This window comes from Glycine max, chromosome 10 (assembly GCF_000004515.6).
Source record: "Glycine max cultivar Williams 82 chromosome 10, Glycine_max_v4.0, whole genome shotgun sequence".
NCBI classification, from domain to species: domain Eukaryota; kingdom Viridiplantae; phylum Streptophyta; class Magnoliopsida; order Fabales; family Fabaceae; genus Glycine; species Glycine max.
In genome coordinates, this window is record NC_038246.2 from 40,149,480 (window position 1) to 40,169,343 (window position 19,864).

Sequence of the window (19,864 nt, forward strand, 5' to 3'; positions counted from 1 at the left end):
AATGGGTCATAAAGCCACAAGTAATAATAAGCACTAGAAAGGATAAAGCAAAAGTAATATTCATAAATAGATAGAAAGAGAAAATACATCAAGAGTAGTCGGTTGTCAAGTTTTCAATAAAGGGGGTTTAGCCTTTCATTGTCATCGAGGACTTTACAACAAAAAGGAAATACTTAGTAAAAGGGGAAAAGATAAGAAAGAGAATGGAGGGTAGGAATGACTCTCTTGCTTCTCCTTCTTCTAGCTTTTGTCTTTTATAAAGAATTATATTTTGTTGGAATTTTTGTGTGTCTTCTCATTCTTCTCTTTTCTTTTTTTATAAGGAATATATTTTGCTTCTGAATCAGTTCGATTTTCTTAATTAGTCTTTCTTTCCTTAATTATTTTGTTTTCCTTAATTATTATACTTTTTTGTTTTCGTCAATTAGTCTTCTTTTCTTAATTAACATTCTTTCCTTAATTAGTCTTTCTTTCCTCAATTACTTTGTTTTCCTTAATTATTCATGCATTTTTGGGCTTTATTTTACTCACTAAGCTTCATAAATCCATCACTTTTAATATTCTTTACACAAAAACTTAAATGATATTAATTTAACAATTATTTGCTCAAAAAGGAAAGATTAGAAGAAAAAAATTATAAATTCCTATATAATTTAATTTCAAAATATACTCATAATTAGCCGTTATCACGGCCCCATGGTGGACACCAAATGAACTTACCAAAATCCGGAACTATGACACATCAAGGTGGACATGGCCAAAGTGAACTTCTGGATTTCACATGTTGACTTTGAGAGAGGCCTTTGTCGAGACGACAAGAGAGGGGGACCTGCAAAACAAATGACTTTGACGCTCAAGTAAGTATATTAGTTAGGAGATAAATCAAGTATATGCTTAAGTATAAGCTCAAGTGAGCCAAAGAGAGAGGCACAAGCTTGTTGCTCATGTGCTAAAGTGTGTGGGATTGTATTGAGGATTTGATGAAACTTAATATTTATAAGATTAAGTAAGAGTTGTGGGTCATTGCTTGTAGGGATCATTATAGTCTTTGCAGATCATTTTCGACTTATAGATAATAACTGGTAGATTGCAAATAATATTAGAAATAAACTGTAGCTTATAGATAAAAGCTAGAAGATAATTGTATCTTGTAGATAATGTGTGATTTTATAGATAATTAATTATCTACCGATAGATAAAGATATTCAAATATTAATAGATTAGAGATAACCAATCATTTTAGGAGTCTGACTGCTAAGGGCAAGTGTTCATGCTCTTGTTACATGTCTGACACGTGTCTCGTAATTTCATGTAGAATGTCATATATCTTTTGTGGGTCCTAAATAATACAAATATGCATAATTATAAAGATAATATCAAATTATTCAAAGATTATATTAAATAATTTCACATATTGCATAAAGTTATTATGAAGTGTGAAAACTTCACACCTGTTATCAATCCATCCTTTCCCTATGCATATACAATGTCTCAGTAAAAACAAATCATATATAATGTCAAGTGTATTAGAGTAGCACTGACATCCTGATTGTGGCATCTTAGCTATTAATACATAAAACTGTTATAAAAAACTCTATTAATATATAAAATGGGAAAAATCAAGCTCTCCGGTTTTGAAGTTAGAATAAATATGACAATAAACTTAATTTTTTGATAAAACTGATGAGACACATGTATTTTATAATACTACAATTATAATAGAATGTTTTAATTTTAAAATGAAACTAAAATGTCTACTTATCACCAGGATACCTTTCATTCCAATTTTACTTTTTTTTAAGAACATTCCATTTTACTTAGTTCAGTAATTATTATATTTAACTCCTGAAAAAAAAAAGGCTTCTTAAATGCAATACGTGACTGTGTCTCCAATGAAGTGGACAAAAGATTTTAGGATATAAGATGTAACTGTAGAATGCAGTATGACTCGCATAATAAGGCATTGCTGCAAAACAATGGCTTTCTCATTAGATATTTTTTGCTCCATGTATAAGCACATTTATTTGAGAGTAATATTATTTTAAAAATAGATATTCTTACAACACATTTTACAATAAAGACAAATGTGAAATAAAATGAATAATATAGTAAAAATATAAAAGAGTGCATTAACAATAATAAATAAAATAGCATTAATATATATAAACAGTCGTAAATTTTACATATTAAATTTAATTTTTATGTTTAAGGATGATCCATTAGATTTTCTTTTTAATAACAGATCCACTATTAGATTATTAGGAGGGTCTAGACGTGTGCTATCCAATCATGCTCCATGCCTCCATGTTCAATTTGACAATAGAGTGGGTCCCACCAGGGATTTTGTCCTGTCCCACTTATCCCACTGACGAATAATGTACATGGTGTCATTAGTGTATCTAAACCAACCTCTTTTAATCCACGGTGCAATGAACTTCATTTTTAAAATCATTCATTCTAAAATATAATAATTTTATTGAGGCTTCATTTCAGATGAGTCATTTTCATGACTTTCTTGGGGGCACGTGGTCCTCCTGCTGGACATTTTACCGAATTCTTTGTCAAGTTTCCTTAATTAATTTTCCATCAATATTAACAACTGGATCCTACACGCGCTAAGAAGCCACCTTTGGCGCCAAATCAATTATCTTATAACCATTTATACATATTAATACATTTATACACACGATCTTATAACTTACTAGATTCAGGTAATAATATAAAATTTCATTTTGTTTATATGTGAGAGAATAAGTTATTTAATAAAAAAAATTGTATTTAATTTTTACCGTTTGTAATCTTATTTATTTTTAGTTTTTTTGGCTGAGAACATGAGAAGGAATTGTTCTTGAGAGAGCAATCGAGAAAGTAGTATTTGCTTGGATGCGATGAGGCACTAACAAATTTTGCCACCCTCAAAGCAAATGTAGCAACGATAAGAAACAGAGGATACCATACTTGAGAGCCCTTTTGTTCCCCAGATATGAAGGCGGGGACCATAACCATAGTATGGGTATTTAAATGTTTTATTCTTTCCATTTTAGGTGCAAAGCTAGTTTACTCTAACTACAAAACGTAGATCTATCTATTTATTGGTTCCTACCACAACCACATTAGCTTATAGGGCGAATCCATTGGACATCCCAAAATAACCCATGCTGGCCTGCCCCTATTTGTAGGTTTTGAGATTACAAATGCAGGAGATCTGTTTCTTACCCTAAGTGGAGCACAACAGATGCCAAGACTCATACCATTTATATATAACAGTGGCAATACCAAATTCAACCTACCATATATAAGAACATTTAATTACTGGGTCAACAAAGAAAGAAAACCAGATCAAGTTGCATATGCAAATTACCTTGGTTAATACAACCTAGCTAGTAGTAGTATGTAGGATTAATTATGATTGAGCAAGTATATCGCTTAACAGTGGTTTATCTAAATATATAAAAACCAATTGACTAACATAGCACTACAAAGAATATCCCAACCCTAATTAGTGTAAGTTTTAAACTTAAATGTTCATCACAATGGTCAGTACGTGACAATATTGTAGCACAGCCAGAGAAAAAATAAAGACTCTTTACAGTTTATATACATTGGATGATGCTATACATAACTTGCTAAAAAGCAGTTATATAAATAGTTAATAACTTTTACATAAAAGATTATCTTTCCCTTAATTGAACGGATCGCTAGATATATACGACACTTTCCTTCTGTTTATAGATTTCCAATAAAGTGGTCTTTATTATGAATTTAAGATTAGTTTTTTTCAAAAGAAATCTCAATATTTTAAAAGTGTTTTTACACTTCGACCCGTCCCAAAGAACCGTATATGCGAATTATACAGAAGAGTAAGAAATCTCTGGGTATCGCCACAGCACCCGGTCCCTCCTGTCTAGATTTGATTGATAGAAGGTGAAAAGCATAAAAGTGCAAATTTTATATATATATATATAGTCTAATTTATAATAATTTACTCTTATACTATAATTAAAAAAAATAATTTAAACAACGAGAGTCTCACTCTTTTAATTAGATATTTTTACCATTTTTAATTTAGTCTTAATTTAGTACTATTATCATTAACTTCTGAATTTGCACAATATTGTATTAATATTTTTTATAAGTACATATAAATCTAATTTTTAGCGAATGAGTTTTTTTTTTTATTTCAACATTACATTTGATATTATGTATTTATTTTTACTGTTTATTTTTTTTGTATATATGTATCTTAAAAATATTTTACAAAAGTTAAAAAACATAAGAAATATTTTTTTTAGAAAATATTATAAAAAAAACATTAAGCTTTACAATGCAAATAAAAAAAATGCGAAAAGTACATGACTATACTTTTTAGCCTTATCTTTTTTTATGTACTATTTAATTACTTTTATATGCTTTTATAACATGTTAAACAAAAAAAATATATTAAACTTTTGTTTTGCACAGCTTAGATTGTATAAATCGTGAGAAAATGTTTCCTAGTTTCTATTTCATTTCCTGCTCGTAAAAATACAATTTTATATAGAAAATAGTAAATATAAAAATATTTTTACTGTTTTATATAATTTTTTTAAAATGAAATTAAAAACAACATTTTTAGTTGAAAATAATTATAAGAAGTAAAATTATTTAATAATTTTGTTACGGTTTTAATTTGTTAATTACTACTCTTAACCTGTACACCTTTTACGTATCGTATTTTATTTAGTAAAATTGTTGTTTATTTGCTTGAGTTGAGTCTCCGTCCTTTTGGTAAACTTCTTTCTCTTTTCCTTCTTCTCCTCTTTCAATTTATTCTTGTTGTGTGAAGTGTGAACTATCGTTAATTCGTGACCGAAAATATCCTCACGCACAACACATACATATTCACTTCATTCATTCATTCATTTGCATTTGCATTCATTACTTGAACCATGACGCTTCTGGCTTGTACTCCCCAAGTTACAAAATTGTATCGATACAAAATCTTCATACGAGGTCATAACTTGTGTTTCTGAACATCATTAAACTTCAAACTTTGTAAAAGTTTCTTGCATCCCAATCGTAGATCCAGAAAAACTACCCTTGGTATGAAACAATGTAAAAAGTTTGATTTTCATAGCTTAATTAACTAGTTCGTTAGCTAGCTAGCCAGTACATTATGAATATTTCTCATTATTTAATTTGGTTCCCCTCTCTGATAAACTCCTAAACAAACAACAAAGCTGAAATTAATTAGAAAATGTAAATAAACAATTCAAAATCCCAACCCCAAGTCATAAAACCCAGAATGGCAGGCCTTTTCTTGTTCATTGGACATCAAAAGTTAGAAGCTCAGAACATATATAGACACCAAAGCTTCAAATTTCTCCATTATTACAACAAAGAAAGGAGGAAATAGTAGAAATTAAAACTAGCTACCTCCGTAGAAACACCACCAACATCAAACCTGTTACAAAGGACAATGAAAACAATGCTGGATCTCTATAACTATCCTTGGGTTACCATTAATTTTTTCTTCATTGGTATATCCATCATTGTCGTATCCTCTATACTTTCGACTAATTGGTGATGAAGAAGAACTAAGATGAATTAGAATGCTGGTCAAAACAAAGTTTTGATTAGGGTGAAAAGATGTTATAGATAGAAAGAATAAATGCAAAATAAATATAAAAAAATAAGTTAAGGAAAAAATAAATTAAAACTTTAAATGTAATCTTACCTTAATCATTTTATATATATACACATGTAAAGCCTTGTATATATTATTTTTGAATAAAAATGGAAAGCAATGGAGATTAAAAAGTAAAAGAGGATTAATGTTTTTGAAAGGAGTGGTATGATACGAAAAGGGTTAAAAAGATGTAAATCACGCGCTGAAAAGTAGAGTGAGGAATGTGCATAATTTGAAATGTCTGCTCATCTTTGGTCACCATCATCACTGCTTACTGCCAAACTTTGTCCTGTTTCGGCACAACACTCTCCTCTCCTTCATTTAACCCTCGGTTCTTCACCACTCTCCCACCCCACCCTTTCTCTCAGTTCCGGTACGACATTACATAACTCTCAGTTTCTCGCGCTTTTCTGGAAACAAATACCTGATGTCCCTGATCCCATCCTTTACCCTTTACCCTTTACCCAGGAATCATTCCATTTCCCACCAATTACCACTCTCACACTCCGAGCCAACATTAACCAAACCTTATTCCCTTCCTTTCCTCTCTCTCTCTCTCTCTTGAAAAATAATGGAAACCACTCACCATTCTAGCTTTCATCTGTCACTGCCCAGGTTGCTGCTGTCTTCTCGGTCTTCCCTTTCCAGCCACACCCTAGTCATCATCTCAGGCAATCTTTCTTTCTCTGCATGATATTAATATTATATTCTTTTTTCTAATAAATATCACTACTACACATCAATATCAATATTCATCAATATTATTATGAAAAGAAAACCCTAGTCCTTGGAAGAACGAGAAGAAGTTTTCGTTAGCAAAGCTATCCAAGTAGCATCATATTAGTCTCAGGCTCTGCAAGATCTAAAGCAGATCCAAGGGTTTAAAGAAAAGCATATCAGATCCATGGATTTAGTTTCTGAATCAAAAAACGTCGTTTCAAACGTTACAAACCCCAGCAGCAGGTACAAGATGGAGACAGTACCCACCCCGACCACCACGAATCATCCAACGACGGCGGCGGCAGTGTCGTCGCCGTCTTCGGGAAGCAACAACAGCGGGAGCACTACTACTCCGAGCCGCTACGAGAACCAAAAGCGAAGGGACTGGAACACGTTCTGCCAGTACCTGAGGAACCACCGTCCGCCACTCTCCTTGGCCTTGTGCAGCGGTGCGCACGTGCTGGAATTCCTCCACTACCTCGACCAGTTCGGGAAGACTAAGGTTCATAACCACCCTTGCCCGTTCTTCGGTCTCCCCAACCCACCTGCCCCATGTCCCTGCCCGCTCCGCCAAGCCTGGGGCAGCCTCGACGCCCTCATCGGCCGCCTCCGCGCCGCCTACGAGGAGAACGGCGGCCGCCCGGAGACCAACCCCTTCGGCGCACGCGCCGTCAGGATTTACCTTCGCGATGTTCGCGATTTTCAGGCAAAGGCGAGAGGTGTTAGCTACGAGAAGAAGAGGAAGAGGCCAAAGCCTAAGGTCACTCCCACTCCTACTTAATTGAGAAGCTTGTTGCTACCAATGTTTCACCACAGGTATCAAATATGAATCGTATATTATTATATGGTGTGTGTGTGTTTTTATTTATTTGGTTTTGTGTTTTGTCCTTTGTATGTTGATCCTTTATGATGGGTTTAGTAAACCAAGTCGTCGATGTTTTGTGCTGCTTTCTTTTTTTTTTTGCAATTTTAAGGTGCTTTTGTTGTCTCTACGAAGACGTGTTGAGATGATGATGCCCTTTAAATTGTTCTCGCTTCTGGAGTCCGGGGAAGTAGATAGTGGTAATTAAGTGCCACCACCCTGCCGCCAACTACTACTCTAGAAGATATCTTATCATATTTGTACTCAAATTAATATATAATATATCATGTTCATCATCTAGTGTATTTATGAAGCATGCACTTGAATCTCTACCCTCTCTCCTGTACGTGAGAGCTTTTTTTCAAAATGTTGATTGAACTTTACAGGGGATTAATTAATTGGATGTGGATGTTGAATAAGCTGGTGTGTGTGTCTATATATATATATATATATATATATATATATTGATTTCTTCATTGAGAGTTTTAGCTAATAGCTGCTGCACCCTTTTTGCGTGGCTTTCTTTCTCTGCATCCATGCATATCCAGAGGGACACAAGTTTAATTATTAGAAACATAACTATATATTTCTTGAGAATCTATCTCGAATTGAAATATGGTGAAGGTAATATATAATAATTAAAACGTTGAGGATGTACACACTAGCTGGAAAAATAATTAACTAGCTAAAATTATGTAGGCAAAGCATTAAGTAGCTAGAGAGGACTCACGAGCATAGAATGTAATTGGTCTAATAATGCAGTTCATTAGTTAATTAAAGATGAAAATAAGACAAATTTAGATTGTCTTCTCTATTATAGATGCCAGCTAAAAATGATCGAGTATGTAAAAAGTAATTGGATTTGGATATGGCTATGGATGATTAAGTTTTGGTGTATTGACAACCGGGGTAGGCTATTCGCCTAATCCCCTTGTAGTTCGGAGAACGACCCATTTTTTGATATAAAAAGTGGTTCTTTTTGGTGCGTTTGATGATGGACTGTCTCCATGTTAAATAGTTGTCTAGGTCATCTTGGCTTAAAAAAGATCCTTTATTCAAATTATCAGTAAAAGATCAAAACCTAATATATTGTTTGTTAGCTTGTTGATTGAATGGGAAAAAGCTTACATTAACTACGCTTTAAAATGGAGAGAGCTTGACAGATAGTGATGATTGTAACTTTCATTGATTCTGCATAAGCCAATAAAATAATAGAGAAACTTTGAAATTCTTAACTACTACTCATTAAGGTTTATTTACTTTGCCCTACCTTGCAAGTACCAATGTCATCTAAAAGGCTTTGTTGACAGGATACAGCAATTATAGAAATAATGTTTGGTGACTAATTAGCCATTTTATCCCCAAGCAACTTAATTAGCCGTGACTTTCTTTCTTGCATATATTTTTAATTGACACAATTGCTTAATTTTTATCTGTAAATAACTGCATCACTAAGGAATCGTTACATGTATTTGAAAAATGGAATTTACTCTAATTATCACATTTTATAAACAAGAATCATGATTAAATTCTAATTTCATTATACTGGAATATATACTTAGATTTACGACCAATTAAAATGGCATAAACAACGTTCGTTCTTTAATATAAGGTTTTTAACTTTCAATTTCAAGATCTTATTTCAACTAGTTATGATTATTTTTATTTTTTATTTTCTCGTTTAAAGTAACAACTAACTTTGCAGTTAACTGTATTTAAATGCTAGACGAATTGTAGTCATTTGATTGTAAGTCTTTTTCTATTTTTATGTAGTAATTTTCTAAATGGTCTTAAATCACACGTGAACGGTTCATTCCAGAAACAAGCGAACCAAGTCACTTATGTACTAGCTAGGGCGTGTAGATTCATGTTAGTCCACAGTTTTGTAATCATTCACCTCATTGTATCAACGTTTTGCTATCTAATGATATCATATGAGTATGTTTTTCGGTAAAAAAGAAATCACATGAACAGTTCTAATTAATCAGCTAGATGGATGGATTTTTTTTTTTTAAAAAAAAAGCTAGCTGGATTGAATTCTAAGTAAATTATAGGCTTAAATATTTTTTCCATTCATATAATTTAGTTTTTTTCCTTGAAAAAAAATGATTTTAGTCCTTAAAAAATTGTTTATTTTGTTTTTTTATTATATATTTTAAATAACGCTTTGAACAGAAAAAAAAATATTTTAAACAGTGGGAAAAAAACACTTTAGATAGACAATTAATTTGTTGAATTTTAAATAAATATTTAGCTAATAATTTCCTAATATATCATGCATTTCTCTAATTAATGTCTTATCCTTTCTTATACTATTCTAATGAAGTATTAATTATGGATAATCTTGAAAAATATATTTAATGTAGTATTGAATTTGTAAAATGACATATATTTTAGAATAATTTGTTTCCTCTTAAACATCATATAATCTAGAAGAAAGAAAGAGAGAGTATATAATTAAAATCTCTCATGTTTTCAATTTATCTTGTGGAAAGAATATATGTGAGTTGATATTAATATTTCATCCATTTCATAGGAATCGTGTAAAAAGAAAATTTTGTCGTAACATATAATTGTCATTTTAATTTTTTAATGTAATATTAATTATTTTTTCTTACTTATATATTTTTCTTATAAAACTAATGATATGGACTACAAAAATTAATAATAATAAAATTAATTTTATAAAAAGAATCATTTATTTATTATTATTATTTATCTATATAAAATAACTTAAGGAAAACAGTTATAACAGAAGAAATATTCGATAACCATAATTAATCAGAGATTAATAGACCATTTATATATCTAGCCCTTCTAGGGCTTCTAGGGAAATGTTAATTAATCAATTTATATACAAGAAAAATGTACGAGAGTCTGTGGAACAGTGGAAGGCATTCATGCCTATATATATAGAAACGGGAGTAAAAGCTAGGTTTGATTTGATATATATAATGCTTCTTTTCAGGAAATCTGTTTCTTCCTCAAACAAATTTTCTAACCCATAATTAAACATGAGAATTGGCTTATTGCTGACTAGGATTTTTACCAGGTGCAGGGGCTAGGAAACGAAACCACCCACCTTAGGTGTAAAGATTCTTCGCTAATTAAATGTCTGAACGTACGACAATTACTGTGTCATATTGATGCAGTGAAACTACAACTGTGGATTTTCTTTTGTTAACATTTGACTTTCTCATTTGAGTAAATACGTGAACGTGCTGCTGTAATTAGGGTTAGAGGAAAACAATATTTATATAAAAAAAATTTGAAAGTTTCAGACAAAAGGACTCCCTGACATACAAAACATAGAAATGGAAATAAACTTACACAAAATGAAAGTATTAATTTAGAGCACCAATTTCATTTACTTTGCCTCAATAGAGAGATGAGTGAAGCCTTTAACATGCAAGTAGCCTATTATACGTACGACTCCTGCCTTACTTCACTTAATCAATAAACTTTTTGAGTTTTGCGTAATAGGCTTATGGAGTAAACTAGTAATTAAAATATTTAATAATAAAAATATATATTTTATTCTTAATCAACATTATTTTAATTGTTTAATAATAAAATAATTATATGCAGGCATCTATAAAATATTTGCAGATAAGGAGGAAATTTTGCTACAATGACAGACATTTTAATTAAATATTACTATTTTAGTACTACATGAATAAATTAAAAGTTATTAGATAATTCAAATTATGGACTTTGCTTCGTGTGAAGATGGGTATATAATACATATATTTAGTGAGGTTTGTATAAAAGTGAAAATAGTGTATCCTTATCACGAAAAAACATCCTAAGTATATCCTTATCACGAAAAAGGATACTCTTCAAGAAAATCTCCAGAGATGTAACTACTGGTTAAATTGATCTTAATACCTTTCAGGATTTCTTTACATATTGAACTAGTTTTTGGTACTTCATAGCATTTTATAATTTAAAATATTGTGGGTAAATTATAACAAAAAATAAATTGAAGTTAAAAAATTACTAATTACAAATATAGATTCAAGTCTCATACTTGGACATTCTGCCTAATCTTCTATTCACACGCACGCTCCTTTATGTGATCCCCTCATTTTTTAAGATGCTCAGCAAACTTTGTATCAAAACTCTTCAACTTTTGTCGGATTGACATTTGTGTTTTTTTTTTTCAAATGGATCAAAATCAATAGGAAATCTATTTTCGCCACTACCATGAATAAGGATCAACTTCTTCAACTAAGTATCATGCCTACCTTTCTTGAGGGTAAATTAATTGTATGACCCGGAATTAGCTGTTTATAGTGTCTCCATGTATTATGAACATAAATTGCAAACACATATACATCAAACAGAGTGCAAACAATGTGACACGTGGAGTAGACATTTAGAGTGCAAACATAATTTTTTTTATCATTTTTAAAATTAGAAACTAATGCAAACATGGGCAATTAATTATGGCGTATTTAATTTTTTTTTACTTTGTAGAAAGTCATGATGGTAACTAACAATGACATGGAAATACAGTTATTCACTACATGAAAATCAGATTAGCGAGATAAATTTTCCTTATATATTTATAATCCCTCGCTAACTAGTGAAGTGATTATATTCCCTTGTAAATCCCTCATTAAAGACTTAATGAAATTCATAAATGTAGAATTTTAATTTAACAAGAAAAATTTAGTGAGAGGAGACAAGAAGGGATTAACAAGGGGGCATTTTGAGAGGAATTTGAGTGGGACTTCTGTCTCTAACTTGCAAGGGAATTGCCTAACATTTGTCTATGACTTCTAGTAGCAAGAGATTTGCGATGGAGTGGCAATATTTTTTTTTTCACAAATTAGCAACCCTATTTCAGCGAAAGAATATTTCATTGCAAATATGTCATAATTCCCTCGCAAATAATTTTAACGATAGATTTATGAGTGAATATTTCCTCTCTGATCCATGATTTTATTTTAGTAGTAAATACAACGACTAACAACATAAACAAGTAATTTCCAATGATATGTGAATACACTGACTAACAATGAAATGTAAATATAGAGAGCAAATATAATGAAGCCAACACAAATTGGTCTGATTTGAAAGGATTTGACTAATATATTCTCAAGATATGATAACTTTGGTAGGCGATATATAAGCATTTCTACAATCTTTTTTTTTTTTATCTTTGAAGCCTATCTTTATTCGATGAGTCCTAAGAATTCAATTCACCTATTATTATTTTTTATAAAAAAAAAATACATTGCCTACCAATGTAACGTAAACATAGAGAGAGCGCGTAAAGTTGTGAACACAAAAACAAACAATAAAAAATAGAAAAAACAATGCTAACAACATGAGAGCAACTCAAGTCACATATATGTAACAATTGGACTAATTTGATCGATGAATTACAAATCTTAAATTTTTTTTAAACTTATTTAGTTTCAGAAATTAAAATAATCACCCCAGATCATTTGAGGAATAATTTTATTTTATATTTAATTTTGGGAACGAAAAAAATTCTTGCGTAACCAAAATTCCAAATCAACTTCTCACTAAAAAGAGTATCGTTTGCCCCAAGTGACCAAGTGTTTTTTATTTATTTATTTATAGTATGACCAAGTATTCTTAGATTCCCAATTAAAACTAAAGTACATTTCCCATCAATGTAAAGCAAAACGTCTGAATAATATTTACAAAAATCGCCAATACACCCGGCATGGTACGCGCCGGTGGTGATGGGTTCATTTGAAATCTCCTGAACTAATTTTAAAAGTCTTGCATTATTGGACACTCTACAGGGAAATCTCTCAACTTTTACGAACTAGTTGAATAACTTTATTAGACAAGACAAAACTAAAAGTGTCATAATCCCTTAATAGTCTTTTGCCCACTTTTTTTTATCCCAATAACATACCACTAACACCGTGTTTGATAATATTAAGAAAAACTTCCTTTATTACCATATTTACTCTCACTATATATATATATATATATACTCATTAACATCATACGGAGAAAGCAGTAGATTTTAAACGATCAGGCAACTTTTATTACAACTTTATTTCTTTTAGACTTTCAAATGGACAGAATTAAATAATGATATATAGCTATTTTTCTCAATATTAAATAGTCTTTATTATGAATCCGTTAAAAAATTACATGTCTTTGTTTGAGCTAACTTAATAAAGAGATATAAAAAAATAATCTAAATTTAACCCATCTAAAATCTAATTTGTTTTATGAAATTAAGTTAGCTTATGGTTTGTTTTAACGATGATAAAATATGTGACTTGTTATAAATTTTCTTTTGTATATGTTTTTTTTATTCTTACAAATAAAAAATAATCATTTGGAATTATATATATATATATATATATATATATATATATATATATATATATATATATATATATATATATATATATATATATTATAAAGGATGAAAGTATGGAACCTACATCCGATACTTTTTCTGCCTATGTATATGTCTAATGTCCAATGTCATCCTATCACAGGTAGGTCATGTTCTTAACCACTTGCTGCATTTTCGGATTTTCCAACAACGCCCACGAGCAAATCCGCATGACAAACTTCAAGAAAGCAACACTATCAAAATATTTTCTCTATTCCTTGTCTTCAATCTACGAGCATAGTTGTGATTAATTTGAGAATAAATAATAGTGGTTAGGGAGAATTTTTTCACGTGACTTCAAGATTTGAATAAAGTATGTATTGATTTGCAGTATACTTTTATTTCCATCAACCATTATTAAGTAACCGGATCATTATATTATATACATGTTAGACTTCCATTCATAAAAAAATAGTGTGTATATATATGTTAGATTTTTTGTTAACGAATTTTTAAAACTAAAACTAAATTCAAATAGCTTTATATATGTCGTGACGTTGAATGCTAATCTGTTAAAAAAATGTTTAATAATTAAATTGCATATATGAATTAAAATGGATAAAATGAAACATGTGGTCATCAAACTTCTATATATACGTATGACATGTATGGTATTTTAAACTTCTTTTAAATGACTCGATGTTATATTACCTTGCACTATTTATAACTATCTTTTTAATAGGAAAATACTAATTGATGTTGCAAGATAAAATAACAACGAACAAAATGTGAAAACGAAGTGGTAGTCTGAAAGCATGGCAGATCGCATGTTGCAAGATAAAATGTTTTATAATTAAATTTCATCATATATGTAAATTGAAATTGGTAAAATGAAACATGTGGAAATCAAATTTGTACATATACGTATGCCATGTATGGTATTTTAGATATCTTTTAAATAATTCGAATTTCGATCTTATCTTACTATGCACCTTTTTTTTAAGGGTATGTACCTTGCACCATTTTAAACTATATTTTTAACAGGAAATTAATAATTGATTTTGCAAGATAAAATAACAACGAACAATTTGAAAACGAAGTGGCAGTATGAAATCATGACACTTGTATGCTGGGTTTTATTCTTAGTTGCAGTAAAGTCAAAATATTTTTTAAAATATACGTTAAATATTTTCCAATTTTAAAATAATAAACACCTTTTTGATAATTTTTATTTTATTTTTGTTTCTAAACTCTGAGACAATGGTTAATATTTATTAATAAGAATGTTAAAGCATATAAACCCGCTATAATCAACCAATAAGAAAACATAGGTGGAGCCCACAAGAAAAAAAAAATAAAAAGCAAGGTTAAATAAAAATTGGTAAAAAGTAGTGATTAGACAACGAAATCAACGAGAGCCAGTAAAAATGGACAAGTAACCAATGTAGCGACTAGCGTTGACTAACAATTACTATATTTTCAATCTGCAAAACATATATTTCTTTCATTAAAACTACAGAACTTAACATATATTTTTTTCTATTTTATTTCAATTTCTTTTGAAATAAAATAAACATCAAACTGCCAAATTTAAAAGTTAAGTTAAAGATATTAATAAAATGAAACAAGCTGAAGACACGTGGGACATATGAATTGCTATAAGTGTAAAATTCTTTTTTCTTTTAGGGTTGATTTGATGGAGTGGAAGATAATAAAATAAGAAAAATTAAAAATAAATATTTAAATTAAAATTGAATGAAAAAGGTCCGAGACTCACACATATAAAAAAATTATTTGTTTCTTATTTTTCCACAATTAAATATATCCTTAGGAGTGATTTGGTAAGGATGAGAGAAAAGATAGAAGGAGGAAAGAAGGGAAAAAATAAGATTGAGGGAGTGATTTGATAGAAAAAAAAAATAGAAAATATTTTTTTCTTAAAAAAATTACGGGTTCCAACTTCCAATACATAAAATTTCTTTTAAAAAGTGACGATATTTGCCATGAAATAAACATTGCACATTTTTTTTCTAGTATAGCTCTCATGACACCTAGTGTGCTCGTAGCTAGTCGTGGGTATTTTAGTTGCAAGGGCAGACTAGTATTTTCATAAATTATAAATTTCTTTACTTTTATTTTTTTTCTTATTAACTCACTTTAATTAAAAAAAATCTCTTTTATTCTATCATATTTTATCTTAACCAAATTAATTTCCACTTGATTTTTTTTTCTCTTATCACTGTTATCTTCCATTCTCATTTTCTCTCTTCACAACTTAGGCATGGTTTGGTACATGTGGAAAAAAGGAAATGAGGGAAGCGAGAGTGAGCACGTGATTTGGTTGAGCATGAGAGAGATTTCTTTTATAAAAAAAAAAATGGCTTCCACCTAAGGATGGATCCAAAAACACATTCAAGGGGTTGAATTTTTGTTTTCTTCCTTCATAATTATTTAAATGTTTAAATTTTAATAAGTAATAATTTTTTTAAAAAAAATATTTATCATTTTTAAGCATGAATTTAAAATTAATTTTTATTTTAAATGATAATAAATTTAATCATTATCATAAAAATAATAAAAATACAGTTAATTTTACATAATTTTATTATCACCTTAAACGTTACAAGAATAATAACAATCACCATTAATTTCACATAATTTTACACTAACTAATCTTAATTATTATACATCTAAATAATAAATTTTGCATTACCTAACCACAACTATGAGGAAGTGTAAGGGAGGAGGGCTACTGCCCACCCCCTTTGCATGTGTCCCTGAACCCACCACTGCAGATTTCCACTCCGATACGAGAAGATTTGTGTAAAAATTTGGCATTTTACCTTGCTGTCCTTAATCTCTCTCTTACATTAATTGAACAAAAAAACATACTAATTTTAAAAGGATTAAAAGATATTTTCATAAATCCTATATTTCTATTTCCCTTCAACCAAATCACTTTTTATTTTTTATCTATTTCTCTTGTTGCCTATTCTCTTATGTTCTCTCTTAAAACCAAACATAAGGGAGTGTTTTGGTTGTGTTAAAAGTGAAAAAAAGGAGATGATTTTTTTCAAAAAATGATATGAATCCCAGATTTCTTTGTCTGTGTTTTAATTCAAATATTAGTTTTCAATTCTTTGATCTTCCACAGGGAACCAAATGAGCCCTTAGGCACCTCGACCTTGGCACTGGAGTGAGTAGTGACTCCACCGAATAAAAAAGGAATGAGGATTTGGTTTTGTTTAGGTGTTGGGCTGTTAATAACAATAACAGTAGCAAGGATATAATTAAAGTAGTGTTTGGGTGGACACATAATCCTATGAGTAATGAGCACCGTACAAACATCCCCGTAATCGCCGGTCACATGACACGTGCAAATCCTATGGTGTCCACGAGGCGCGTGGCATCTGTACTATAAATGTCGGCATTAGGCAACACCATGGCCATGGGCGTTCTCGTCGTCGATTACTGAGCCTCCTCTCCAAGCCACGTGGATCATAAGATGCTCCCATTTTCCTTCTTCTGCTTTCCTTAACTTTTTCCATTTTGGTTTAGGGCACTTCAACTTCAATCACCAAGTATTTTTTATCGGCTCCATGACAATGGAATGGACCATATCTCCATGCAAATAGTGGCCACCTGCTCCTTATATATATATATATCACTATTATTTTAGCACCTGAAATGGATAAGATGATTTTTTGTTTTTAAACACTTAAAATTAAAAAAAAAAACAATAGGTTAAGAGTTTTCCGATAATTTATAGGCATTGAACTCTTGAGATTATAATGATTATTTTTAAATACATAAATCATAGATTAAATAGTGTATACGTTAATGGTAAAAATGATTTTTACCTAGTAATCTCTAAAGAGTTGATTGAACAGAACAAGATACAGTTTTAATATATGATGAGTTGCAAGCTCAAAATATTAATAACTCATAAAAAGACTCAAATTCAAAAGTAACTTCTGAAAACTAAGCATGACAAATTGACAATGTGCTGAGATAAAAATGAGTTTTGTTGATAAATGTTAAATAACATAAAAAGACATATTTAGTTATTGTGTGTAGGTTTTATAAAAATAAAGTTTTTTTTTTTTTGCCGAGTCTTATAAAAATAAAGTTATTGTGAATAGGTATCACTTTCAATATTGGTATTTATTTCTAAAAGCATACCATTGTTAAAATTAGAATAATATTTTGTTTCATATTATCAAGAAATGGCGGAGTTTTGATGAATTTCAATCCTCCCTAAATATGAAAATGTAAAATAATAAAAAATATATAAAAGGATATCTCAAATACACTAGTGTGAAAAAAAAGAAGTACAGAAGGAGCTTATAAACTATAACCTAATTGAAATTGCTTAGGAAAACAAGATAGAAATCATTTATGAAAGACTCTACGTTTTCCCTTTTTTAAATGGGAAAGATAACTTTTTTTTTATCTCCACTTTCACTCTAAATTTATAAAAACAAACAAATGTTACTATGTTAAATAGCTTTTGTATTATTTTAATAAAATGATATGTAAGTAAATAATTTCAATTAAACTTTTTTCATCCTATTTTGTTCTCAAGCAAGGAATCATCTTATTATTTATTGGGTAAACATTCTTTCAGTCCTTTAAATTTAGGTCAAATTTATTTTCGGTTCCCTCAAATTAAAAAAAAAAGCGATTCTTTTAGTCCCATATTTTAAAAATAACTCACTTTTGATATTTAAGATGATTTTTCCCGATCATATTTGGTCACCTTGATAAGGATAAAAAGTGGACTATTTTTTAATAGAGGAAAAATAATCACTTTTAAACTTAGAAGACCAATAGAAAATTTGGCCTTGAGGGAAAAAATATATTTTACCCTATCTATTTCAAACTGGGTCTAGCAGAATAATATATAGCCATTAGCCCATACAAGATGGTGCCAACCAAACGCTGGGCTGATATATTCTTCTCCCATCAATTTCAGGCTTATAGTCATAACCCCTCCTATTAACTATTCAGATTGGCTCTTCCTAAATAGATCCTAATTATTGCTAAGTACACCAATACCTTCTCTTCTTAATAAATTTGCTAATTATACCCTTTTAACCTTGTTTTTACACTTTTAAAAGACAGAGGTGTAAAACAGGGTTTAAAACTTTGTTAAGGAATGATGTAATGGGCTTGTCTTTGCCCAATAGTGTTCCTGGTTAGTTTGTTTGGATCGTAGGTCCTCCTTCTCACCAAATAAAAGTAATAACACCAGCATAGGGTTGTTTTGTATTTTTAAAAAAGGCTAAAAGGGTATAATTAGCAATCATATTATAGAGATAAGGGCCAGGGAGTGTACTTAGCAAAAAATAGATGTACTGCATTATTTAACATAAGCTTTAAGGTTTCAGATTTGGGTGTTGCTAGGTGCACCCTGCATTATTGCTGGTGCACCCAGCACTTTTAGTGAATGGACAAAAATGTCCTTGGTTAATTTTAAATAAAAAAGCGAGACCCACCCAGCGCCACTACCTTCTTCCACTTCTTCTTCCCCATTCCTCTTCTTCCGCTGCTTCTCGCTTTTCGTTTTCTTCATTTCCGCAGCCATTTCCACCTACATTTGCTTGCATCTTCTCTGACGTCGAGGTTAGTTTCCTTTTCTTACCCTTTAATGGCTTTTATCGTTGATTATTTTTGTAGGGTAGATGACTTAGAGCTTAGGACTGCATCCATGGAATGACGTTAGGGTTCACACATACGGATGAAATTCATCCGTATGTGTTTTTGCATTTGTGTTGTTAATATGGAAGAAGTTCTTCCGTAAGTGTAACTTCTTTCGTATGTGTCATACGAATGAAGTTACACTTATGGAAGAAGTTCTTCCGTATGAGTTTACGGAAGAAGTTCTCCTGTATGAGTCATACGGAAGAAGTTCTTCCGTAAGCTTTAAATTACTACATACGGATGAAGTTCATCCGTAAAAATCATACGAATGAACTACTTCCGTATGATTCTTATGAATTAACTAAATCCATATGTTATAATTCTTACTTACGGATGAACTTCATCCGTTTACAACTTACGAATTTAACAGATCTACTAGAATACCAGTTACCCAGAAAAGCCAAAAAATGTGTATCTTCGTCGAAATAAAAACACTACTGTTAAGAGTTTCACCTTCACGGAACCACGACCTCTCTCAACACTTGCAAAAACTACCACCAACGATAGAAAACCGGACCACAATGAAAAAAACAAAAGAAAACGCATAATCGGTGCCAATTTAAAGAAAGAACAT

The 19,864-nt window shown here is 30.4% G+C and overlaps 1 protein-coding gene across 1 annotated transcript; it reads left to right on the top strand.

The window, feature by feature from the left end:
* Nucleotides 1–5,973: 5,973 nt before the first annotated feature.
* On the top strand, nt 5,974–7,649 carry LOC100791424 (protein LIGHT-DEPENDENT SHORT HYPOCOTYLS 1). The gene is made up of 2 exons (XM_003536091.4): nt 5,974–7,204; nt 7,363–7,649. The coding sequence occupies exon 1, from the start codon at nt 6,573–6,575 to the stop codon at nt 7,167–7,169; it is 597 nt and encodes a 198-aa protein (XP_003536139.2). The 5' UTR covers nt 5,974–6,572; the 3' UTR covers nt 7,170–7,204; nt 7,363–7,649.
* Nucleotides 7,650–19,864: the final 12,215 nt, after the last annotated feature.

What these genes read in the sequence shown, in the direction of transcription:
- LOC100791424 (XM_003536091.4), top strand. Translation starts at nt 6,573, where the DNA reads ATGGATTTAGTTTCTGAATCAAAAAACGTCGTTTCAAACGTTACAAAC.